General features: G+C 44.1%; 2 protein-coding genes across 2 annotated transcripts; both read right to left on the minus strand.

The window, feature by feature from the left end:
• Positions 1–792: 792 nt before the first annotated feature.
• LOC310783153 (glutamine--fructose-6-phosphate aminotransferase [isomerizing] 1) lies at positions 793–20,041 on the minus strand. The gene is made up of 19 exons (XM_083643946.1): positions 19,989–20,041; positions 16,084–16,191; positions 15,408–15,509; positions 15,140–15,265; positions 14,632–14,690; positions 14,346–14,480; positions 14,195–14,256; positions 13,761–13,843; positions 13,561–13,669; positions 13,140–13,303; positions 12,015–12,110; positions 11,322–11,419; positions 10,958–11,078; positions 10,409–10,566; positions 7,826–7,940; positions 7,139–7,266; positions 6,285–6,452; positions 4,340–4,501; positions 793–2,936 (listed from the first exon to the last, which is right to left on the minus strand). Exons 1-19 carry the CDS (start codon positions 19,993–19,995, stop codon positions 2,892–2,894), a joined length of 2,046 nt encoding a protein of 681 aa, XP_083500072.1. The 5' UTR covers positions 19,996–20,041; the 3' UTR covers positions 793–2,891.
• Positions 20,042–20,770: 729 nt separating this feature from the next.
• On the minus strand, positions 20,771–25,407 carry nfu1 (NFU1 iron-sulfur cluster scaffold homolog). The gene is made up of 8 exons (XM_083644309.1): positions 25,347–25,407; positions 23,322–23,422; positions 23,094–23,229; positions 22,280–22,346; positions 22,068–22,185; positions 21,909–21,972; positions 21,481–21,655; positions 20,771–21,126 (listed from the first exon to the last, which is right to left on the minus strand). The coding sequence occupies exons 1-8, from the start codon at positions 25,403–25,405 to the stop codon at positions 21,088–21,090; spliced, it is 759 nt and encodes a 252-aa protein (XP_083500435.1). The 5' UTR covers positions 25,406–25,407; the 3' UTR covers positions 20,771–21,087.
• Between the last annotated feature and the right edge of the window lie 378 nt (positions 25,408–25,785).

The raw sequence follows: 25,785 nt of genomic DNA on the forward strand, positions 1-25,785 counted from the left end.
CCAACAGTTTGGCCCTTTTCCTTGCAGCCATGCTGAAATCCAATGCGTTCTTCAGGCGGACTTTGGAAGGTATCCTCTCGTGTGGGTTGAGACAACATGGCTCAGACAGAGGCGGCCGCCCCTCCACTTCCACCTGGCCTTCATCCCAAACTCCAGGCGTCCGACCTGTGGAGTGGTTCAAGTCGAGCTGTTCAGTGTTGCGTGCCGTGCCGGCACTCTACCGGTGTTCCCTGTCTGTTAGCGCGGTCATCTTGGCCCTTGTTGAACTGGCACCGTCTGCCCTGGGAGCACTGTGTGGGTATGTCATGTCCGACCCACTGTCTCAGTTATTCTGACTTTATGTGGATGCATGGCCCCCCCCAGTGCTGTCTACCCTATGGATGGCGACTGGCTACTCTACACAGGTGCTTGCCATCATCTGGGAGCGGTCATCTCTCCACAGCGGCCCCCTGAAGAGACGTCTCCTGCACCTCAACGCTTTTTGACACTGCCTGATATAATATGACTGAGAGTAACCAAAAATCATGCTTTTACAAGAAATGACTTGAGAAAATCTTTTAATTTCTATGGAGTTTCTGTCTGATTTTGACTGCCTGCTTTATTTTAATAAAATTGTTGTGAAATATTTCCTCACTAATCTATGAAGCTCATTATTTGGCTATACACCCACCACCAGCTATTCACTGCCAATACGTCAGGTTGCCTGGGCCGTTTCGGACCAAGACTGGCATGCGGACCTTGTCCTGTATCGCTCGCTGTACCTTCTGACCAAACAAGCTCACACACTTCAAAGTACTTGACACTTTATTGCATCAGTTCCACTAATAAATAGTGCCCATCTCCCTCCCTATCTCAAAAGTTTCCAACAGATGTTGCTGGGATTTAGTGCAGTTCCTTGTCAATGTCCGCAGTCAAGAAACCAATTTAAAAACCTGCTCATTTATTTGCGCATACTAAAGTACCTGTAACAACATTGTCCAGTTTTCCAACCAATCCTTTCACTGGCTCAGAATACGCATGATATTGAAAATTAAATGCAAAGGCTATGAGTAGACAGTGTGTTCCTAACTTTCGGAATTGAAGTTAAGGCTCGATTGCAAAAGCAAGATAAACGTCTCAAACTAAAATATGAAAAGGAATAGAAAATAAATTAGAAACACAAGCAGCCTTTATCTCATCAGTAACGCAGCTGCACGTATATAACATCACTCTTTCCTTGGCTTATAAGACAACAGACATTTTGGAGAGCACATAGAGCAGATATCGGATTTGCCATCTAAAACATCTACTACAGACTGCTGCATAAATGCATGGTGCTGGCCACGTCAAACCACACCATCTAACAGAATTGATAGACATTTGGCAAAAAAATAATCTATGCACGATTAATGTAAAAATGTTTTGGTTTCAAACTGCCAAAGCCATTGCAAAGTATAGCAATTTTTGGTTTGACAGGACAATGACAGTCACATTCACATTTCAAATCAAAGAGTAACTTCAATCATATAAAACGTCTTTTATAATGTAAGAGCTATTGACAAAAAAGGTGACAGAGAAATAATAGCAACAAATGGTCCCATTATTGCAATCACAGTAGTCAGGGTGGCAGGGTGTGGGTTGGCAACATGGTGCAACTTCTACTCAGATGAGTGCCTTCATTTCTTTTAAATTGCTTCCATTTGCAGTTCTACTGTAAACTGGAGACCACAAATCAGCAACAAATTGTCTCTCTTCAGCAGCGAGGCAACTTAGGCCAGCAACAAGTCAGACAGAGCTGTACACACCCAGACTGATGTACAGCAACGAGTCAGACAGAACTGTACATACCCAGACTGATGTACAGGAATGAATAAAAGCAGGAGCGGCATTGTAACCAATTACATCCTAGGTATTTTATAGTATATGAAATGCCGAAAAATACTACTTGATTGCACTATCTAGGCTTACTTCTAGTTAACCTATCTTGTGTCAGTATAGATATACTTTTGTCATCTACATAAGAAGACAATAGCATTGTACACACAGTAGTGTACTGTATTCATGAGCTTTACAATAATCTGGCTGTAGATCATCCAGCTGCAGTACCCTCATCATCCCTGAAGATGTTGCCCCCTACAGTAATGATGTGTACTCAGAAGCAACAGAAAAGCAGACTCAAACCTGGCAGACAATCTATTTTTTTTTTTTTACAGCAATGCAACTATGGAGAAGCAGAGTGACCTATGGCTTGGAATGATTAAAAGAGTGACCGTCCTTTACTTCAAAGTAGAGTAGACACTCCAAATGATTAGCTGCCAAAGATAAATGATCCCAACACGCTACAAATCATTGCACTAATGAAAAAACAAACTAGTAACTTCAGCAAGGGTCTATTTTTTTTAAACATGGAAAGTCTCACGCACGCACGCGCGTGCGCAAACACGCACACACACACACCAACTCCTCCGTCAGCCATCAGCTCCAAACTTCCCAACATGGTCAAAATAATCAGCGCAAATAAACACGTCGGATTTACTCACAAGCTTTTAGCATGGCTGTGGGTGATCCTTCGTCTGTCAGTTTCTACGGGTTCACAGACCCAGAGAGAGAGAGAGAGCAATGAAAACGTTTTATTATCGGTACCGGCCCAAACCTTGCCACCACTGACAAAACGATGATATGATAATGACGCAAAAAGGTTTCCGAGAAAAGAGACAGTGAGACAATAGGTGACAGTGAGACACGTAACATTTGAGTAAAAGATTGCATTAGAAAGAGACACATGAGACACATAAAACAAGAAGCCGTCTTCTCTTGGTATCGGTGGACAGCTGCTCCAGCGCCGTCTCTGTACGGGTTTTTGAATTGCATGTCTGTCCACGAGGCTCTTCTTAGGTGATGAACGGCGCGCTTCACTCCACTGTCACAGACTTGGCCAGGTTTCTCGGGCAGTCCACCTGCATTCAAGTAGCAGACGAGCAACAGTCAATGCACATGGACAACACGTGTTTTAACCCGTTGATACCCGATGCAGCATTTGTGTATGTATCCCTTTAAGACCGCGAACCGCGTCGACGCGGTTCGCGGTCTTAAAGGGATACACCCACAAATGAGGGATATACATGCGAATGCTGCATCAGGTATCAATGGGTTAAAGGGCTTCTGTTGATGACAAAGTGCTACTCTGTCAAACTCTTAAACAAAATCTTTACAAAAGCCTTTTTTTATTGCGTGAGCCGGGGACATGGCAGCTTGACAGCACTGCTTTTACGCTCCCCAGAACCTGGGCCAAAACCAGTTCTCATCGCATGGACTTCATAGATCCTTGGAGATACTGTAATTAAGAAGGCGGGTGGGCCTGCGCTTGGACTGTGTGCACATAAATGTTTGCCTCACCGTCAATACGTACGATGCAGGCACGGTCGCCAGTCGTCTTTCCATTACGCAAAAAAAAAGACAGCCAACTGGGCCGTCCTGTCTGGAAGTCTCTCCGAACCCCTTTAGGAGTAGCATCAACACTGGCTATGATTACATGCAGTGTAGCACGGCTAGCGGCCATACCCCCCTTAAGGTCTTAATCAGGTTAAGCTGTTTGCATAGACTTTTGATACAAAGCCAGCAAAACAAGTATGAAAGGGTATAAATGAGGCTGAAAAGCTGAAAGCTAACCTCCTCTCTCTTTGCCTGTAGACTACTCCTAATGCAGGGCAAAGCAGTGATGATCCCAATAATAATACTAATAATAGTACGTATTGTTTCTCTCTGCATGTATGTTTTGCCATCAAAATGTACAAATAACATAAGAGTGTGAGTTTACTCACATGGCGAAACCCCACAGTGAAAGGACTAAGATGTTTACATGTCATAGTAACCCGTTTAACATAGGAGTAAGCCAGGCGTCTTAACCCATAACTGGAGTTTGAGCTTAGGTTGGGTTATTCTATCACTGTGTTTACATGTATCGACCCGGAATTGGGTTACTTGAGTAATCGTGCATGTGCACACTCTCTGTGCATGTAAACTTACTTAGCCACTGTTGTTCATCTGGCCCAGGGTTCCACATTGCCTTCGACTATAGAGCAGCTCAGGCCAGACAAGCATTGACATTGGGGCTGCAAAATTCCGTGTATACTAATATATTGTGATTTTAGTTTCCGCAGTTAATAAATTGTAGAATATTGGCATATTCGCAGTTATTGAAATTTTAGAATGCCTACTGCGGTCGAGATGCCGACATAAGAGGCGCGGTAAAATACCCGTTTGTCGAATCACGACACAAACGATGTGTGAACAATTCTGATCACTGTAACTGTCCGGACAGTGTGGATCTAACGGTGGAGCCTGAGGTGGGCATACTCACGTCAAAGCCTCGGAGGACGGCCAGGTGGAAGGACAGCAGCTGCAGAGGGATGACACTCAGCACGCCCTGGAGGCAGTCCACACAGTGAGGCACTTTGATGGTGCGGCTCGAGTTCTTGATGGTCTCGTAATCGTCTTTGTCGCAGATGACGATGGGCCGGCCCTGTGGACCCAACCAACGCCTTTTAGATTTTCTAGCGCGTAATCCGTCGCCTCGCTCCTAAACCTCTGGGCCTCAATGAAGCCGAATCTGACACTATCGAGCTCTCTCCTGAAAAATACCGGCTTTTTTCTTCTCAAAATGTGGCTTTCACACGTCCACAGTCCACATCTGCTGCAGATTACTAAAAGCAATGATGTCACGCAGGAACAACTCCTCCCTTGTATTTATTGAGATGAATGGATCGGAGGTGTGGGGACAGAGGATTGTGAAAACAACGCTGCTTTGAAAACTGTACTTTGTCACCCAATGTGCAGGGTTTGAAGTGTCTTATTTAAAATGGAAACATCACTGAATTTTAGGTATGAACTCAAATTAGCATCACAAATCAGTTCTTGAGTTGTGACAGTTTGTTCCCCAAGGGCCTGTTGAATTAACCTGACTCCGCCAGATGGGGCGGTATTGAGTTCACAAGTTCACACGTTTGTGAAACAAATGTGAAGCAAACCCATCCATCTGGCAGCATCAGGTTACTGTTGAATACTTTCTGTGCATACTGTATCCCCTTATAGAATAATTTTTCACTAAGACAGACAGGGCAGGTTTCTTAAGGGTCAATGTGATGACCATCAGGGTAAGTTTGAGCGCAGCTGGCTCACTGTTTACAGCAGTTCAAACAATGGCTCCTTAAAATGACACAGTCAAGGTCACTTCTCACATCATAGCCTGAGAACTGCTGCTAGCAGAAATCTCAGAAAGATAACCAACGGAGATGAACCAATCAAAATGAGAGAACAGATGTTAGAGAATGATATTATTAACGACAGCACGGCACTTCAATCATCAGATGCTCTTTGGCCAGCACCACCTCGTTTGTTGTGTGAACAATGCAATAAACTATTATTCAACTGAGATCATCCCTCGTAGTCTTTGCTCTGTCAACAATGTAATAAACTATTATTCAATTTAGAGCATTCCTCATAGGACTTGGAACATTATTTCTGAGTTAACGTGCTGTTTGTGGACTCCTAATTTACCATCTACCTCTGCAACCTGGAAATCCCACGACAGGCCTAAATATGAATCGTGAAGATAGTGCTATGAAGAAGTGTTTTTATAGCAGCTCAGGCAGGGAATTCATTAATCTGGCGATCTGGAGGGTCCATCGCTTAGGTTTAAATGGTTACCATGACAACAGCATCAGGAATGAAGTGAAACATGACATCGTAACACCCAGATGGGAAGCCCTGGGACAAATGGCACATTTCAGGAAAGCGGCGACACGTTGTACGAGTCGCAGAAGCAGCTAATGGAAAAGCGAGGAGGAAAAAAGTGGACAGCCAACCCCAATTAAAGACACACAGTGGGAACGCTTGAGGTCACCGAGTAATTTTAGTTCCAAGAAACACAACCATCTAACATGGCTGATGACACTATATAGTGTCAATTTGTAGCAAGTAAGGGTTTAAACACAAACACTCCCTTTTATTATTTACCCCAAAATGTCAGCCTGTGTTAAAATAGCCAACAGCTGATCAATGCTTACATCGTCTACGACTGTTACTCATAGCACATCTTCTAATCAGATTGTTTGCCGCTGCATTGACCTAATTTCTCCTCGGCTTTACGGTGACAGTAAGCCTTTTGGATCAGACGTGGCTTCGTGCAGGTTCTTGGGCAGGTGTGTGTGCATAGCTCGTACCTGGCGGGCCACAGGTTCTTGGGCAGGTGTGTGTGCGTAGCTCGTACCTGGCGGGCCACAGGTGTGTGTGTGCGTAGCTCGTACCTGGCGGGCCACGACTTGCTGCAGGGCGTTCTGGCACTTGATGTAGGTGTGGTCTCTCATGATGATCATGATGACTGGCATGAGCTTGTCTATCAGGGCCAGCGGACCGTGCTTCAGCTCCCCGGCCAGGATGCCCTCCGAGTGCATGTACGTGATCTCCTTGATTTTCTACACAGGGGCGGGGGGGGGGGGGGGGGGGGGGTATCACAGGTGAAGAAAATCAATACCCAACTTCAACTTCTTCAACTTTATTGATATCCCGAAGGAAATTTGGTTTGCAGCAGGCATATGGACATGTAGTACAAAAACGTCAACATCAGCAGACATCGTGTGACACAGAGACACACACTCCAGGAGTGAACGAGGTCAAGTAAAAGATGAGGGCATTGCCTCCATAAAGCAGCAACAGTAAATAGTAAATAGTAAATACCGGTAGTAAATAGTAAATAGTGCAACATAAATTTTACATCAGTCAATGATGTAAAATAAAAATAAAGATCCATTTAAGGGATCTTTATTGATGTACATTGGTATGCACCACTGACACAAAAAGGAAAATGACTATGGCTTATATCTCAAAACAACAACACAAATATAGCCATACATGCCATTAAATGATAAGGCGGCAGTGACAGGAATTTGTTCAAAAGCTAAATTATTTAGTATTATTTTTCAATAACCTTCGGAAACACTTGGCTTATTGCTAAAATAAGGGTCATAAATACAAAACTTGTGGCCAAATAGTTTCAATTCCATTGATTGCTATCTATAATAATAACACGAGAGATGTTTTCAGTGTTCAGATCCAAAGTGAAATGAATAACGTCAGGAAGGCAAAGGGTTGTCTGGCTCACCAGCGCTCCTTCCAGGCAGGTAGCATAGTGGTAGCCTCTGCCCATGATCAGCACACTCTTCTGCTGGTACAGCTCTGCTGCCAACTTCTGGATCTCATCATCCAGACTGAGAACCTCCTTAATCAGGTCTTACGGGGAGACACAAGAGAGAAAGAGGTTATGATTGTGCACCACTTCAAAATAATTATACAAGGAATATTTGAGCAAAAAAGGCTCGACATAATTTGCAATTTCATTAGTCTTCTTGAAGTGACTTCTTCAAATCAAACATCACTGACATATACTGTCAGCATAGTGCTGTTGACAAATGCTGAAGTGTGACTGGAATGGGAATATAATGTGGGGCAGGGAGGAGGCCTCAGCAGAGCATCCAGACATTCCTCATTAGATTGCCACTGGGGACACCCCATCATATGCTTTAGATCCAGAGGAGCATGCCAAGGCCCAGTGCCAAGAACTAGTTCTCCGTCTCTCTGCTCTCTTTCTCTCTGTGATCTCTCTCTCTCTCTCTCTCATAATAGATCAGCTTCTTCTTCCAAGCAGATTGTTTGAACAAACAACAGACTCTGGGGGCCGGCAATTCCCCTTTGTCTAAGCGACGCTTTTCCATCCCTATACATTGTAATCTGGCGTGTGATCAGACCTGGCAGGAGCACAACGCTCGTCTGAACGCGAGGCTTGATTTACCTGGCAGCACTCTCAGGCCCTGGATGATCTCACGTCGCCGCGGCTGCATGGAAATCCTGTCGTCACACATCAACAGCGCAAACATGATCAGGGCCACAAACTGACTGGTGTACGCCTGCGGAGCAGCAACACAAACAGAGAAGCATGTGGTTACTGATGGTTTTACACAGATAAGCATGGAGAGATGGAGCTAAGCGGGACTGACACGCATGCTAGCGAGGTACACACGGTCACTCGCCGTTTAGATGAACGGTGAACCAAATGTAAACATCCACATGTATTTTTTACGCACAACTTTTACACATTCGGCTGCCTCCACTGTCAGCCAATTACATCTCAGTCCCCTGATTATTATACAAAAAGGCATTATAGTTTTCCTATCTTGAGGAAAGAGATGGCAAAACTAAAAAGCTACAAACAGATCGCAACTTCAGCTTGCCTTTCAGTAGAGTTTGAGGAGCCTGCGCCTCTTGTCCGCCTGTTTCGATAGTGAACTTTGTCTCCAGATAATAATGTGCACCAGATGAAGACAGAGTGGAAGGAGAGGTGGGTGTAAATATACATATGCCAGGCAGCATTAAGACAGCCTGGAGTTGAGCTCAGCCTAGTTATTCAGCCTGGAAAGATTGGTGAAGGCACACATGCCATCAAGTCAGAAAGGCCATGCTCTGATCATTCTGGAGATGTCACAACATCAACACGTCTGAAGACTGCCGTCTTCATCGCCCACTCTCTCTCTCTCTCTCTGTCCCGTTATCCTTCATCTCCGAGCACGTTTGGAGGCCTTCCATGCCCGTTTGGGGGATTTAATCAGTGTTCATGTCAGAGGAGCCAAGACGTTTCACGGGACCCTCTGGACTCAGAAATGCCAGTGTCTCGGGCCAGGGAAATGGCAGTAAAACCTTTACAGAGTTATTTTCCCTGACAACACGCTAACCGCAGCCCCTCAGAACTCTGACAGTCTCTGCCGTCGACTCAGTTGTGGCAACATATTTAATCCACGTAGTAAACCAGTGGTGCTTTTCTGCGTTCATGTCACCATCTATATAGCGCCCAATGAAGTGTTTCATGCAGAATATGGCAACGGTTACGTTAATGATGACACCCTTAAAAAAAAAAAAGGTTGAAACACAAACCAACAGAAACAGTTGTGCACTAGAAAATAAGACTCATAACCCTGGAAATTCCCCCTGGATACTGTCACATAGTTCAACTAAGGCCGTCTTCTATTTGCTGTCAATGGACCAGCCTTTTGATGGCATCAAACTCTTTTGCCTCTGGCTTGAGGAGACTTATTCCATCTGTATAAATCTTGAGTATATGATCATAGGAACAGGGAAGGTGTTCAATTTTCTCTTCCAATCAATAAAACACAGCTATAATTAGCCAAAAATAAACTTAATAGGAGCAAATGGGGTGATTTGGGAGTCCTTTAGCGATTGGGTGCGATGCATTCCCTCCTGTGATTTGATGAGCTGGGCCGTGCAGCACTTGGTTGCGCGCTGGGTGTGGGTGTGTGTGGCCCAGCCAGTCAGGCAGTAAATGATGGCGTCTCTGAGGCGAGGCGTGCTCTGGTCTCCAGGCTCTCGGCTCTGGGGCTCTGGGGCTTTGGAGCAGCGCAAGAGCGGCCGAGCCAAGCCCGAGGGCTGGGCCAGGGAGGGACCTGCTCCATTCCCTCTCTGCTCACTCACTAGCTGGGACTCTGGCTCGGCTGCTTTTCTCCTCTTCACTCTCCGCCCGCGTCGCGTCTGGCAAACCCCTTTAGCTTTGAGCGTGGGGGGGGATAGAGGGACAAAACCATGGGTCCCCCCGACATTACAGCTAGACTTTCAGCTAGAGATGAGAATATCAGGCTTCTTCAACTCCCGACGGACCAGCGTGGAGGAATTATGGCCACTTCCCAAGGGGGCGGGGCCAGTCACACAATGAAGTTCTCACTGGGATTTCATTCAGTGTCAGCGGGGTTGAGTGCGTTTTTACGAGATGATGCAAGAGTGTGCTGTCCGGTTCCTTTAGATTCAATATGAACAGAACATGCCAGTGTTTGATATTGGTGCGAATTTGATGTTACAACAACTCTGACTGAGCAGTTACACGGACCGATGCAGACAGTCAAGTCTGTGGGTCAAGCAATTTGAAAAAGAGACAGCTGCATACATCTCCAATAATACCACTAATGGGATCTGAGCAGCTGAGACACAAAAGAGTGGAGCAGAAGAAAAGTACCCTGCCCCAGCGCCTCAGCCTGGCTCCTGACAGAGGAGAATATTCCCTTCTATTTTATAATATTCGATATTTCTCAGATATTGCAACCTGCTAGCTAGAGTATACTAGAGTATCCCCTCCACCCATAGCATGTGTTCAGGACAGAGGATGGCGAGGGGAAAGTGTGAGGGCGTATGAGACAGAGCGCTGTGTGCTAAAGACATTAGGATGTGTAAAGGCTATAAGCCCTCAGAGCTAAGGTCGTGAAAGCTGAGAGAGCGAGGTAACCGGAGCTGCGGCGCTGAGAGAGCGAGGTAACCGGAGCGGCGGCGCTGAGAGAGAGCGCGGTAACCGGAGCGGCGGGCGCTGGCGGCTCACCTTGGTGCTGGCCACGCCGATCTCCGGCCCGGCGTTGATGTGCACGCCGCAGTCCGTCTCCCTGGAGATGGAGCTGCCCACTGTGTTGGTCACGCCCACCGTCAAAGCCCCTCGCTCCTTGCAGTAGCGCAGGGCCATGAGGCTGTCCGCCGTCTCCCCTAGAGGAACGCACGGGAATGACACATATTATGAGACGCGTTATGCAATGTAATCATGCTGATGTATTAGTCATACGGGGATAAGATTTGAAACAGCACAACACAAAACACATGGCACACCACAGAAACAGCACAAACAACATTAGGAGATTTTTTTTTTTTTTTTTTTAACAAGGCTACAATGCAGTAGATTAGGCACCGCGTTTACTCATTCAAGACTCAACTGGATACAGCAAACACTCAATAGCTGAAGGAGGCTCAAACACAGCAGGAGGCAAACTGATTTGGGAAGAATCGGAGTGGCAGTTATTCGGGATGGAAAGCGAGGGGACAAATGGGGAATGTGCGGTAGATCCGAGTTCAGACAGCGGTGGCGCTCTGCTCTCCCCACCTGACTGGCTGATAAAGAAGCAGACGTCGTCTCGGAAGACGGGCGTGTTCCTGTCCAGGAAGTCGCTGGCCAGCTCCACCATGACAGGCAGCTCGGTCAGCTCCTCCAGCACCTGGCGGGTCTGTGGGAAGGAACGCAGCGCTGCTCAGCATCATCGCGTCAATGAAACAAGCCAGTCTAGCCGGGAGCAGAGGTACGTGCCAGCAGCACACAAGCCTCGCACCTGTGTCCACAATACGGCCGTGACATTTCCTACTGTTTTTTTTCTCCACTGCCGAGTGCTGATGGAGTCAATGTGGACATGTTTCCATGATGGTCGGATTAAAAAATGAAAACAAAAGGAAAAAAAATGGTGGTTACTCACCGCAACGCCGGCATGGTAGCTAGTGCCGCAAGCAATGAGGATGAGACGTCGACACCTCTGGATCTCTTTGATGTGGTCCTTCAGTCCACCCAGTATCACTGAATAGCAAACAGAACAGTCCATCCATGAAACACGTTCCACCTCATTAAAAAAAGAGTCTCAGAGTGACCGATGACTGAGCTGAGAAAGAATGTTTTAACACAACAGGTCATTTTTGCACATTTTGGGCTTTTAATTATTATTATTATTATTATTATTAAAGCTAATAGAGAAAGGCATTTATGCTGATTTCAGCCTCTGTGTTAAAGGTAAGATCAATACCGGTATCCCATATGCTGGCAGTAGATATTCAGCGAGTTAATAATTCATTCATTCGTGTTTATTTGTTGAGACATGCTGAACTTCAGTTGAGTTTATTTGACAATTAATTAAATGAATTGGACAATTAAACTCAACTGTAGGTGGTTGTTGAGCATACTTTTTAAGCAAAATGCATGAAGGAAAAGACAAGCCAATTAAAACAGACCTTTTGGCAATGCAAGAGGCTAGTAGACTCTCGGCAATTCTAGTGTTATGAATGTGTAAAATATGAAGATGGAAAATGGGACAGGGTGCAAAATGGTGTGGTTACACAAGCTGTGCTATTCCATGAATGCTCCACTCTTTGACACCTGAACTGACCACCTCTCTAACCTGTGTTGTTGTCGAAGCTGACTCTTCCTCTCATGGTGTTGACCACGGACTCTGGCTGCTCAAAGATCTCCTTCTGCATGAAGGAGCTGTAGCTGCCTGTGGTGGAGGCAGGAGCAGAAGTCAGGGCACGGCACCAAAACCATGAAAAGGGTAAATGCCTCTGAGGCACACAGTGATGGAGTTTTTATAAAGTGTGAGCCCACATGAGGCCGCGTGTAAAGGGCATTGTTGACACACATTAAGCTCCTGCAAATCGCAAACCACAAACTCCTGCGAAAGCAAAGGCGTGACAATGTAGTGATAAATCCAGCTTCTCGGAAATGTAGGGAGTTCAAAAGATAAATGCACTCTTCTTTCTGCTATTTTGTATTTTTTAATCCAGCCCCACTACATGGCTCAAACACGAGGCAATGGGAAGATAAGTGTTTTTTCCCCCCCCGCCAATAACCAATTGTGATCGTGAAATATGCTCGTGTTTTTCGGCCTGCCTCTGACAGCAATTTGGGTCATTCATGCGAATTAGGCTATTCAGCAGAACGGCTCCAGAAGTTGAGACCCCGAGGAGAGAGGCTGTGTAATGACAGGACCACAAAGGAATGTCTCCAGTCCAGCCAACGTAAGGTTACCTCTGCCCTCTGCTGGATCGCCGCGGAAGAGGCAGAGGAGGAGCAGGAACTACAAAATTCAGTTTGGATTAAAGTTTGTTTTAACAACACTGGTGACTGGTACAGAGGGGGGGTGGGGGTTAGAGTCAGGAGTCCTGCAGCTGGGACCAGGCCGCCTCACTCTGAACATGGCCTGGGGGTGTGAGTGATCCAGACAGGGGGTCGTAACTAACTGCTTGTGAACGACAAACAACGGCCTCAAGGCTGGAGGTCGAGAACCACCTCTGCAATATAACAAAAGCAGTCTTCGTCGACATCTGCACAATAATAACAGGGTTTGGGGCTAAATTATAGGGCAGGATACCAATGAGCTGTTCAAACATGTGGCCGAAGTAATTATCTAAAGTGTGAGGGGGGGGGGAAATATGAACACCCCTGGCAGGAGAGTCCAACTGGTTGACAGAGCAGCTGTTCTCGGCAAACAGCGGGCTTGGATCCCAGAGCTGGGCTGTCCGCTCACCCTTCATGATCTGCTGCAGCTCCATCTGCAGGGTCTGGATGGCGCGGGCGGGGTGGTCTCCAACGATGCGCTTGATCCTGTGGATGGTCAGCCGCCCGTCCGTCACGGCGGCCACGTCGTCGTCCTCCAGGAAGATCACGCGGTTGGTGTGCTCGATCACTGCGCTGCAAGACACACCAGAGTTCATTTACACTCACAAGGCTGAGCTGATTTTCTTCATTGTGATTTATTATTTGCACACATATAAATATGAAACAGGTAAAGAAAATGCAATGAGCAAAGTAAAGTGCAGGTAGGGACGAGAAACACTGAAAGGGCTTATTATGGGTCTCTACCTCAGAAAACCAAATAAGAGAAAGGTCATGAAGATAATGGACTATTTGGGCTAATGTGTTTGGAGAGCATAAGTGTAGACGCTGACCTGGCATCAGAGGCAAAATAATACTCCACTGATTTCTCATTCTCAGGGAACAGGCAGGTGTCCTGGTCCATCCTGGGCAGGGTAGGGCAGCCTTTCTTCTCTTTACCAGCTGGGGAAAACAAAGATAAACTGGAGCTCAGTAACACTGATACAATCAAATCTGGAGCAGGTAGAGAGTAAAAACATAAATTCAAACGTACAGGAGGACCGGTAGAGGATAGGAATATGATCTGTGGTCAGCTTGTGATCACTCTTCACTCCAATCAACAGAGGACCTCCCCTCCTGGAACACCAGAGGAAATTGTTACATTACAGGTGCATCTCAAAAAAATTGAATATCGTGGAAAAGTTTTTTCCCCTTAATTGAATTCAAAAAGTGAAACTTTGATATATTCTAGATTCATTACACATAAAGTAAAATACGTAGAGCCTTTTTCTGTTTTAATTTGGATGATTACGGCTTCCAGCTCATGAAAATCTAAAATCCAGTATCTCAAAATATTAGAATGTTACATAAGACCAATCAAAAAGAGGATTTATAATACAGAAATGTCAAACTTCTGAAAAGTATATTCATGTATGCACTGGGTACTTTTAGTTTTTGGTTAGTTTTAAGGAAGCAGTGGAAGTGTACCTGGCGCAAACTGCCTGCCCGGGGTAATGGACACTTTTGAAGACTAGGGCAAAAGCACCCTCCTGGCAGATGGAAGCACAAACACATGATCAGAGAGGCGTTTACCTGCCAAACACTTGACAGAGAGCGCTGTGCCCGAGACGGCCCTTACCAGCTGCTGGGTCACCCTCTCCACCAGAGTGGTAAAGCTGATGTCGTCACTTTCCCGGTTGTCGTACATGTACTTCACCAGCTTCGCGATGGTCTCTGTATCTGTCTCTGACTCAAACTCATAGCCTTTGCTCTCCTGCGGAAACGGAGCGAGATGCTAAGTATTGTCTTTGTGTCATATCTAAGGTTGAAAGAAAAAAAAGTGTGTGTGTGGGGGGGATAAAATCCAAATGTATATAACTGCCCTATATAAATATATAGATATATAAATGTATATAACTGCTCACCAGGAATTTCCTCAGGTCTTTGTAGTTGGTGATAATTCCATTGTGAATAACAATGAACTCTGCAAATCATAAAGATCACAATATAAATTATATATTTATATAATTATATATAAATTAATATATCATCGGATTATCTTAGCTTTGTAACTGTAATTTCTATGCTCTGAAACAGCTCACTCTATCAGCAGACATTCACCACTGTCTCCCAAAACAAGACAAAAAATGTCTCTTGCAAGCCAACTTGTGATTGACAGAGTACAGCTCTACAGAGAATGGACTAGACAATACAGAAAGAGAGGCAGTGACAGTTGCTTGGGTGATCTTCTAAGGATAAGGGAAAATTGTATAATTGGGACATGGCTGCTACAACGAATAAAATATCGGAGCTGATTTGAATGCAACGATCTGAACAAATACTATTAACACAATATACACATACATACAATTAACATGTCAAATTGAGTGTACAGTATCACCAAAAGTGATTTTGATCATCGACAGAACTGACCATTGTTCTTGTCAGACCTCTGTGGGTGGCTATTTACTGGGCTAGGTGCACCATGGGTGGCCCAGCGGGTGTGAGCAATGCCGAGGTGCACGTCGAATTTCACATCCAGGTCAATATCCTGCTGTTCTATTGGTTGCACACGGACACAAGACAGACGATAATCAGATTCTTGATTGTATATCAGTATACAGATGTCATTTTGTTTAAATCGCATCATCTCAGAATTGATCAGATGTCAGATGGAACTCAAATCTTAAAGGAAGCTTACTGTTGATCTCCTCCTCAAGAAACTTCACTTTTCCACGCTGCTTGATCAGCTGGATAAACTTTGATTCCCATTCCGTGCCGTTCCCGCCATCAATACCCACGCCTAACAAAAAGCACAAAATTAAGAATTGCAAGACGTTTCGACAACATCTTCAAAGTGATTCACATTCATTAAAGTATTGGACAATCAACAGGTTCAAACGGTATTTTCCAATTCCAAACACTCATGCCAGTTCCACTACCGTTCTGTATATGCATTCAAAATGATAACAGCTGTTCACGAATTCATAGGCACTGCAAAGTCTCACTTTTTATTCCTTACAGGGTATATATAAAAAAAAATGGTGTGACTGCTAAAGATGATTAGCCTGGTTAATATGCTGTGTACAGTGTAAATGTAAGGATAATATTAGGGCTTAACAAGAATAGTTCCATGCTTGATTACAACCATATTTCTAGCAATGGAAAATGAATATGGTACAGTGTCAGTCATTTTGCATTCTAAAAACACCTCAATCAAAGTAGAAAGGGGACAGCAATTAGATTGAAAACAAGAGGACACAAACGTCATGCAGGCCTGCAGTCAGACAGTGAGGAAGAGTGAGGGAAAGGGAGCTGATCATCCATATGCCAGTAGGGAGTATGTTGTTGATATGGGGATTCTCTGTCTCCCTCACCGGCAGAGTCGTAGCCTCGGTACTCCAGACGCCGCAGGCCTTGGAGCAGGATCTCAAGGATCTCGCGGCGAGTCCTCGGCACCAGGTAATTCAGATAGGCAAAGATTCCTAGGGAGAGGAAGACAGGAGTAATCGGTTGAATTCAATATTCTAGATCAGGGGTTGCCCAAACTTTTATAAGATTTTCATTAGAGGGAACTGATGTTTGCATGACACGGCCTTTGACACGGTAGACCACTCTAGAGCGCCTTGAAACTTGGGTTGGTCTTAAACTAAAAGGGTCTCCTCTCAACCTGTTACCCTCCTACCTGTCCAATAGAGAGGCAAAATGAACGTCACTTCCTGCTTCAGCACTGTACCGGAGATTTTCTTCCGCAATTTATTTTCCCATAGACATTTCGTAAAATGCTTATAAAAACAGTTTTACGTCGTCAAACCAAACGGTTCAGCTATATTTAGAATCGGGAGAGACCATTTCACTCGGACCAAAACTAAAAACAAACGACATCGAAAAAAGATTTTCTTTAAACCCGCATTTTTTGCGTTTTGGTCCAAGTGAAATGCTATGCGATCTCTCCTGTTTCTAAATATATCTGTATCGTTTGGTTTGAAAAAGTAAAACTATTTTTATAAGCATTTTACCAAATGTCTATGGGAAAATAAATGGGGGAAGAAAATCTCTGGTACAGTGCTGAAGCAGGAAGTGACATTCCACTTTGTTAAGAAGTTAAGAAGATTGCCCAATCTTGCTTTTATCAATGTATGTTAATTTCTAATTAGATCCTTTTTATCCTTAAGATGTCTTGCAAAGAGTTGTCTATGCTTTTATTTTCTCTTGCTTCTGACTATTGTAATTCCTCTACACAGGTATTACCCAGGCCTCCCTCCATCGCCTTCAACTTGTTCAAAATGCTGCTGCTATGCTTATCACTGGTACAAAACAACAACATGAATATAAAACACCCATTCTGGACTCCCTGCATTGGCTCCCTGTTAAGTTTTCATATTGATTTTAAAAATGTATCGTTGACGTCCAAGGCCTTACATGACCTGGCTCCTAAGTCTAGTGAGGCAATATTATAAGATTCAAGGACCACCCAACCTGAGAATCTCCAACAACAAAAAACAAGAAAAAAATTCACCGTGCCTGACAATCAAGCCACATTATTCACTGATGTCACCCACTACTATTTAGGGATACCACAAAAGGATAAAAGAAAAAGGACAATGGGCATAGCAGGAGAAACCAGTCTGACAGGGGGAGTGACTGCTCTGGGGAAAACAGATTTGGTTCTTGGTTATGGCCGTAAGACTTGACTGGAAACAATGAAGTTTATCTATGGACCAGGCCTTTCGCAAGCTGAAATCCCCAACATCCCTGAGGGAATTAATGTTATCTGAGCAACCAAAACCTGTAAAAATAGTGGCCTTCACACAATGACAAATCTCAAAAATGATGTTCTGGTTTTGGTCTTGTCTAAGAAACTCATATAACTATGACTAGGACGGACTAGCTACATAGCAACATAGTAGAGTGTTTGTGAGATCTCAAGAGCTGCCTCAAGCATCATCTTCACCATAAACAATCTTTTCTCCCTTCATATGATGTGATCTGGCCAATGATCTACCTATAACAAATATATTCAGATTCACATGTCAGATTTTTGAAGAGCTTTGTGACTATCTAAACCTATCACAAGTAGATTCAACATTCACTTTAATAGCCACATAAGTAATCAGATTACAAATGAGGAATTTGACTGAGTGCAAATACAAGACTAGTTTAGATTAGTGCAATACTTAAGACTATATCTATTGTACTTCAGTGTTTACAAACAGTTTCAAGCTTGTAAATACACTATGAATGCGTCTTTAGCTGTCACATACTTCTAGGTCTCATCTTTGTACAAATCAATTTGAGATTGATTAATGTATCCAATGTCATGAAATAGGCCTTTTGTTTACGTTTGGATTACTCAATGTCTTTCAACTTTATCCTACAATCAAACTAAAACAAGAAAAAACATTTAGTAAAGCAGCCATGTTGACCAATCAAACGACACAATGTTTAGAGCTTTAGACTACGGTCCAACAGGCCAACATAAATCAAAGATGCATCACATCACATCAACGACAAAATCCAACAATATAGTAGTTCTTTGGTATGTGCAACTTGTCCAATATCTTCATCCAGTGAACAACTAGTAGTGGTCAGGGGGTGCCCTTATTTGGTCATTGCTTAGAAAGAGGAGCATCAAATGCAACTTTATAAATGGCCTGCATTTATATAGCGCTTTTATCCAAAGCGCTTTACAATCAGTAGATAGTCTACATTCACCCATTCATACACCGATGGCGGCAGGCTGCCACGCAGGGTGCCTACACACCATTGGGAGCAAGGAGGGTTAAGTGTCTTGCCCAAGGACACAACGACAGCAGCTGGGAGGGAGCGGGGATCGAACCGCCAACCCTTGCGTCATTGGCCGACCCGCTCTACCTCCTGAGCTAAAGCCGCCCCTACTTTATAACACTAGGCATCTTGCGCGCTCAATTCCTAGGCTCGCCCACTGCGCGGCCTCGCCCGCCATGCAGCTCGCATACGCAGCTCGGCTGCTGCTTATGAAATCACCGATGAAAACATCAGTGTCTTATGACATCACTGATGACATCATCAGTGAGTTGACATCACCAGTGATTTCACAATGCTGATGATGTCACTGATGAGTGATGACATCAGTGATGTCACAATGCACAATTGCTCAAGTTACATCACTGATGACATCACTGATGACATCAAGGACAAAAATTGAAACAGAGAAGAGAGAGAGAACAGAGCCCACATTGCCGAAAGATAACGTTAGCCAAGAGCTGACGGATAGATAGATGCTAATAGTACTCTGAATGCTACATGGTTCAACAGAGGATCCATTCAGAATAGGTGTGGGGCTGGCTGGAGGGATGGAGGATGGCTGGCAGCAGAGTCGAATCGCCAAGTGGACGCAGAAACAAGGCTCATCTTTGTTTATGAAGGGAGTGAGATGGTAGGAGAAATAAAGTTAACCTGTATGCAGAAGGGCCCACCATGTCAAACTCCCGCTAACTAACTTACATCATCTAGCTTCTGAGAACAGTGGGTATTTTGAGCGTATGTCTGGAATAGGTTACCCAGAGATTGGAGTGACAGAGATGGGAGACAGGGAAGCCGCTATCAGTTAAGAGTGTAGAGTGAGGGATACAGTATCTCAATTATTTCCCACAACCGATAGTCTATCAAAGTGTCTCAACCATTTCCCCACAACTGATAGTGTTCAAACAAATTATTTTTCGGCTGCGCACGACACGTGAGTGCTACATCTATCCAGTGGATATACCCCTGTCCCCTTGCTCTATTTCAGCTCGGAAAGCAAGGGGAAGTCGTCAGATACGTTAGCATGATCTAATTCTGAACAAATAGTGACCGACATTAACCGGTAATCCATCACAACATTAGCAACCCGGAGCTGCTGGAAACTTAACGTCACGCAAGATCATCGGGAGATGATGGGCGTAACGTGAATACAAGCAGCTGGCGTTAGCAGGGAGCAGCTCGTCATTTCACACATCAAAATAGCAGACCCAATATTAACACATCGCACACATAATAGGCACAAGCAAATTATACAACCATTACAACACTAGCTACAGATCGCTAACTCTGGTTAGCCACCCCTAGCTAAACTGAGTATGGGGGATGAAACGTAATGTAACGTTAATGATGCGATTAATAACTAATGTTACACAGTACGTTCATGTTACCCGTATTTGCAATTCAATTTCGATGAGCTGGTGAACATGATATAAACCCGCCCCTTGACTAACATTTGGTCAAATGTAATGAATATTATATTTAATGCTGCAATACTCACCACACATGTCTACTGTACACTTTGGTTGCCAGTTACTGCTGCTCTGTTAGTTCCGCAATCTGGGAACCCCTTTTACGTAAGCTCCGCCTACTTACAATTTCATTGAATCAGAGCCAGGGGTCGACTTCAACGCGCTCCGGCGGTTGGTTCATTTACTCTGTCAATCAAGCAGCACCTACCGACGCAGACTCTTCTGACGTGGCAGGATGCAGATCCGTGGGCAGGCACGACCACCGTCCATGCTCCAGTCTGGCAGCACCAACACACCAGCTTATCTTGTGACCTAAAATAAACACCACTTCTCAATAAGAGGCGTATGCTCACTGCCAACTGCAAGGATTGCAGGAAATATTACAACAGTATGGTTAAAGAGTCATAACTTATAATCAACAAATATAGCTTACGCTTAATACCTTCTGAGCTAGTTCAAAAATGTAACAGAATTTAATTTTGGCACAGTATAAAGAGAATCTTAAAAAAAAATCATTGCTGCTAATACTATCACTGAGCAATGTTCAAAGTGTGCAATTTCAATGTAATTTATCATAAGAAATCAATGGAAAACTTTGAACTCATTCAGAGGACAATACTGGATCACTGCAAATGGGGAGTCTGTCTCTACCTGCAACAGTATTTCTAGTTTATAAAAAAGGATCCAGAGACACACTTCTATAAAGTTAAGTCTTCTCACGACTAGTAATCTCATTGATTGTGTGTATGTGAAACAGGTAGGCTACCCAGGTCAATCACATAATTTAATAAACTTTATTTACATACATATTTGTATTTAATACAATGCATCTTGAATGCTGTTGTAGCTAGCGACTGAAATAGAATGGTGTGAAATAAATACAGTTTATCAGGGTTCTTCAGCCTTCAGTAACATCATCTTTTTAGCCCTCATCTTGTGGGCTGTGGTGTCTGTGTCCTGAAATACTGTCAGTGTACTGACAAACGCCATCAAGGTCAATCCTCTCAACACAGCTACACGGTAGACAAGCGTGAAAGATGTTTGTTAATGAAACTATGGGATGGAGCTAAGGGAGGTGGGGTGACGGTGGGGGAGAGAGGAATGTGTGTACGGTGTGGTTCCTCAGAGTCAAGATTGAGCAACTCCCTCCTCCTCATCATCCTTCACCTGGTAAATACAAACAGAAAACATAGTTAGGATCCTAACACATTTTCCATTTTGACTGTTCTGTATTGCTTATAGGATGTTATGCGTTACGGTATGTCCTGTTTTTATAAGACCAAGGACCATGATGGAAATAAGTGTTTACACTTTTACCTGGACTTTGTTATTCTATATCCAAAATAAAATCAATCAATCAATCAATCCCATTTTAAAATGGTAATTTCCCCAGAATGTTACGCTGTACACCGAATATGAAGTGCCTATGAAGTGTACAATACTGTAGCTACATATAGCACAGATCTATAGTACATCTTAGATCATTACATCTACAGTGCATCTTCTGGTAGAGGGACGAACCTGCTCCACCGACTCGACCTCGGGGACGTAGAACTGCAACATGTTTTGAATTCCGTTCTTCAATGTGATGATGGAGCTGGGGCAGCTGGTGCAGGCGCCCTGCAGCTTCAGTTTGACGATGCCGTCCTCAAAACCCCGATAGACAATGTCCCCTCCATCCTCCTGCACGGTTGGCCTGGGAGAGAAAAGCATCAGGACAAAGAGAGGCTAACAAACGCCGAGATTTAAGTGTCTTTACATGCAGGACAGTAAGTACGTGTATACAATCCATGTGTCAACAACCTTGAGCAAATAAAAACGGGAGCTGCTAATCAGTGTGCGGACAATTCCTTTATTTTTTGATTTCACCTATTTGTCCTGCACCTGATGCCCAATGTGGTTTTGGATGTGCGCACAGTTTTCCTACTTTAATCAACAACAGCAGCTACCTGATTCGGGTCTCCAGGAGCTCTTTGATCATAGCAACCACTTCGTCGTCCTCATCTGACGGTGCTGCAAAGACACAAGATTCCTTGCGTTGACAGACAGCCCTGCCCTCGTTCTATTTATAGACTTTTTCCTCTCGCATGGCTGGCTGTGTCCCTTACCTGTATCTGCACGAGGTGCGCTCTCCTCATTCACAACAGGGAGTCCAGTGGTGAAGAAATCCATGATGGCAGCAAATACGTCAGGTTTGATTACTTTCCATTCCGTATTCGCATCAGACTAAATGGGGAGAAAGAAAAGGAGCTGTTCTAATCACATGACGTTAACAACGTGCCACAGTGTGCGGCTCATACAGACTGGGGCTGATAATTACCCTTGTTATGGTGATGAAGTCGGGGCCCAGGAAGACGCTCTTAACACCATCGATTCGAAATAGCTGTCTGAAGGAAAAACTGAGTTGTAATTGGTCAAATTCCACCTGCTTTATGAATTGTTTCATATATAACATAAAGATTGAGACCACAATGCCTGCATGCATAAAGTTATACTTCTCAATCCCCCCTCTATTATACTAGTAGTAGACACATTTCAGTTGGGAACTGTAAAGAGAACAATGATTTGAAGTTCAGTTGGGTGTAAACGTTCAGACAAAGTCATTATCATATTGAATGTCACTTAAGAGTCCAACGACATTGTGATGGTTGGTCTTGAATTCTTGATTGTCTAGTTTCAAACTACTGGTTGGACTGTCCTACAGTGGTACAGCATTTCCAATTAATTTAGTCCAATTTGTCCCACCATAGTCTAATTTGTAAATGTTGCTCTCATAGTGCACCAGCTTGATGCATTTAACTTTAAAATGTCCAAACTTTATTATGGGGAATCATGCCCCCGGTCCACCGACCACAGTCTCACAAAATCCTGTGGGAAACACTGTAAGTACACGTGCCAAATATGCACTCAGCAAAAAAACTTTAAGGACACCGAGTGCAGACTCAAGGACATCCCCAGGAACAAACAGAACACGTTTCACTACTGTTTCTCGGTGTATTAAAACCCCCGAAAGTGGTTTTCTAAGTGCACACATTGCTTTTAGGCTACAAGTAGAACATGTGAATTGTGAATTATTAAACTGCACTGCAGGGTATTCTCCTTTTCAGTCACCTTGTTTTTAACAAGTCATGTACCTGGCGAGAGGCGAGGTGTACGCATCACGAGGCCCAGCAAAGTCCATTGTTCCTGTTTCAAGAACGGGGCGACCGGGCAGGAATTTTAAGCTGTTAGGATTGGGCGTGTCCTGGGTCTGAATGAACATGGTCCGTGCTGGAAGGAGACGACACAAGAAAGGCCATTAGACATAACATTGTGTTTCCTCCAGAGAGCTACAATCGTGTTGTTGTTGTAGGAATACCAACCTGGAAAACACAGGGGCATCTGTGGCCATCTGCCTGTGACTCCTGCTCTGTTATGTGAAAGCCAGTGCAATCCAGCACTCTGGTATCCATAGCCAACAGCTCTAGACAGCACACAGATAAAAGGTTACTATATTATGTAGCCGCTGAGTCCTGGGAAAACACCCCTTCATTTCATTTTTGGGGCGGCTTTAGCTCAGGAGGTAGAGCGGGTTGGCCAATGACGCAAGGGTTGGCGGTTCGATCCCCGCTCCCTCCCAGCTGCTGTCGTTGTGTCCTTGGGCAAGACACTTAACCCTCCTTGCCTCGTATGATTGGTATGAATGTAGACATGAATGATGGTGGTCGGAGGGGCCGTTGAGCGCCGATGTGTGGCTGCCACGCTTTCGAACCACCGGTACTAATGGTGTGAACGAATAATGATTCTGTGAAGCTCTTTGAGCACTTGGAAAGGCGCTATATAAATCCAATGATTATTATTTACATATATATGATGCTGCATCTGTGAGCATTCAGTGTCCAGGCAAGCCCTGTTTATTTCCTTACTCCCACATAAAGATGTGGCAAAGACTGCTTCAAGATCTGGTGAATCTGTTGTGTGCTGAAGTAAGAAGTAATCTGTTGTGTAAAACGAATCTGACCGTTTGAGTACAACGTTGTGATTGCAATGCATAATTTGTAGCAGAAGCAGCACATTTTGCACACAGGGTAGTTAGTAGTAGGCAAAGCAGCCCTAGCATGACTGATATTACACACAGGAGCTTCCACAATCATCATTTGCCTTGCTTGTGGTTAGAAACTTGCACATTCGCAGGCCGTGCTTTTCATTTAGACACACTTATTTGGTAGCCTGGGTGAACCCAGCCTTCAACGTGACATCACAGATTGTGTCTGCAGCGTAAGTACATGGAGGTCACGTGGAGGCTGGGTTTACCCAGGCTACTTATTATTTGGCTGCAGTACATTCGCTATGAACTTGAAGATTATTATGCCCATTCAGACTAAAAGTGACTCGTCCTAAATTAAGCATTAAACTAAAGTTGCTCCTTTTAAAATGTGTCTATCAATGTATTCAGATACACAGTTCACAGTTTTCTGTGTACAAAATGATTATTGAACCTGAGCGCACCTGGAAATAATGTTGGTCAAAATACGAGGCTTAAAGTTGACATGAATTTTTTTATCATGTGGCTAGTTCATTTGCATTTCACCTTAGACAAGACATTACACTGCTTTCAAGTCTGAAATGTACCTAGATTTGCTAGAAAGATGAACATTTCAGATTTTCACCAGCTAGGGTGCTGCTTGTTGATGTCACTTACTAGGCAGACTTTACAGTATTACAGTACAACAGTAGTAAGGATTTTAAACGTTTTGATGAATCAAACAACCACAATCCAAGTCAGAACCCCCCCCCCCCACACACACACACACACGCACACACATAATGTGATTTTGTCTCTCAAACCCAAATCGAGTTTTTTTTTTCATTGTTAGATATGTCACAGACTCAGATATTTTGTCCAGAATCCCATAACTATCTGTATTGTACATAGAGAGAACAGTGTGAAATTACGATCAAATCAGTCATTATTCTACATTCTATAATTGGGCAAACTTCTTGTAAATGAAATAATGCTGAGGATTAATAATAGTTTGCTGGGGACGCCCTGGAACCATGCCTGGAACCCACTCAAAGTGGTCCCCGGACTCCACGTTGAGAACCACTGAATATTAAACTAAGATGGGGGGGGGGGGGGGGGGGGGCATGAGTGATCCATGACCATGTGTGAATAACGTTGGAAAACGCATTATTAAAAAAACATAATAGCAAGCTGCTCTATGAGTTTGTTATTCTGCGTCACTGACTCCCCTGTCTTGATTGAGCTAACGTGTTACCGTTACTTAACGTTAGCAAGGCTGGCTTAATAAGGAAGCATTAGCGTTACATCGAGACGGAAAAGGCAACACGCCAAAGAGTACATCACATGATAATATTATGACGTTACAACTAGAAGGCAAACTTACGGACGCGAAAGTCTTGCTGAAATGCTCAACAACCTCCAGACCTGTCTGCAAGTCGCCATGTTTGTTATGGTTACCTAAAATGAACGGAAGTAGTCAGTGTTCCATTTGCGGAAGTGACGAAATGTTATTGTACGTCAGTTGGAGTTGTCCTCTTTACAAACTGCAGTAGCCTGGCTAGTTTTACATTACAGCTGAGTAACATGATAATATGGCCATTATTAGGGGTCCAAGCACGAAGTGCGTGGATCCCTATTGTATCTGTTCCGTTTATTATTATTATTATTATTATTATTCCGCCCTAAAACAGCATGCACGTCAAAAACTGTAAGGGCTACAGTAGCCAGACCTTGCACATAGGTTGGAAATGTGCCCCACTACTCAGAGACAAAAAATTTGCCATATTGGCCAGATGGTGGCGCTATAACAGACCCTTTTTTTC

The sequence above is a fragment of the Poromitra crassiceps genome, assembly GCF_964638095.1.
Source record: "Poromitra crassiceps genome assembly, chromosome: 10".
NCBI lineage: Eukaryota > Metazoa > Chordata > Actinopteri > Beryciformes > Melamphaidae > Poromitra > Poromitra crassiceps.

Bases quoted from the DNA above. Each gene is read 5' to 3' on its own strand.
- nfu1 (XM_083644309.1), bottom strand. From the start codon at position 25,405: ATGGCGACTTGCAGACAGGTCTGGAGGTTGTTGAGCATTTCAGCAAGA. The intron at 23,230-23,321 runs GTTGGTATTCCT...GTCTCCTTCCAG, and splicing joins GATGCCCCTGTGTTTTCCAG to CACGGACCATGTTCATTCAG. The intron at 22,186-22,279 runs GTAATTATCAGC...CTCCCCATTTAG, and splicing joins ACTTCATCACCATAACAAGG to TCTGATGCGAATACGGAATG.
- LOC310783153 (XM_083643946.1), bottom strand. The intron at 15,266-15,407 runs GTAAGCTTCCTT...TGCAACCAATAG, and splicing joins TCTTGAGGAGGAGATCAACA to AACAGCAGGATATTGACCTG. The intron at 14,691-15,139 runs GTCAGTTCTGTC...TATGATTTGCAG, and splicing joins GAGGTCTGACAAGAACAATG to AGTTCATTGTTATTCACAAT.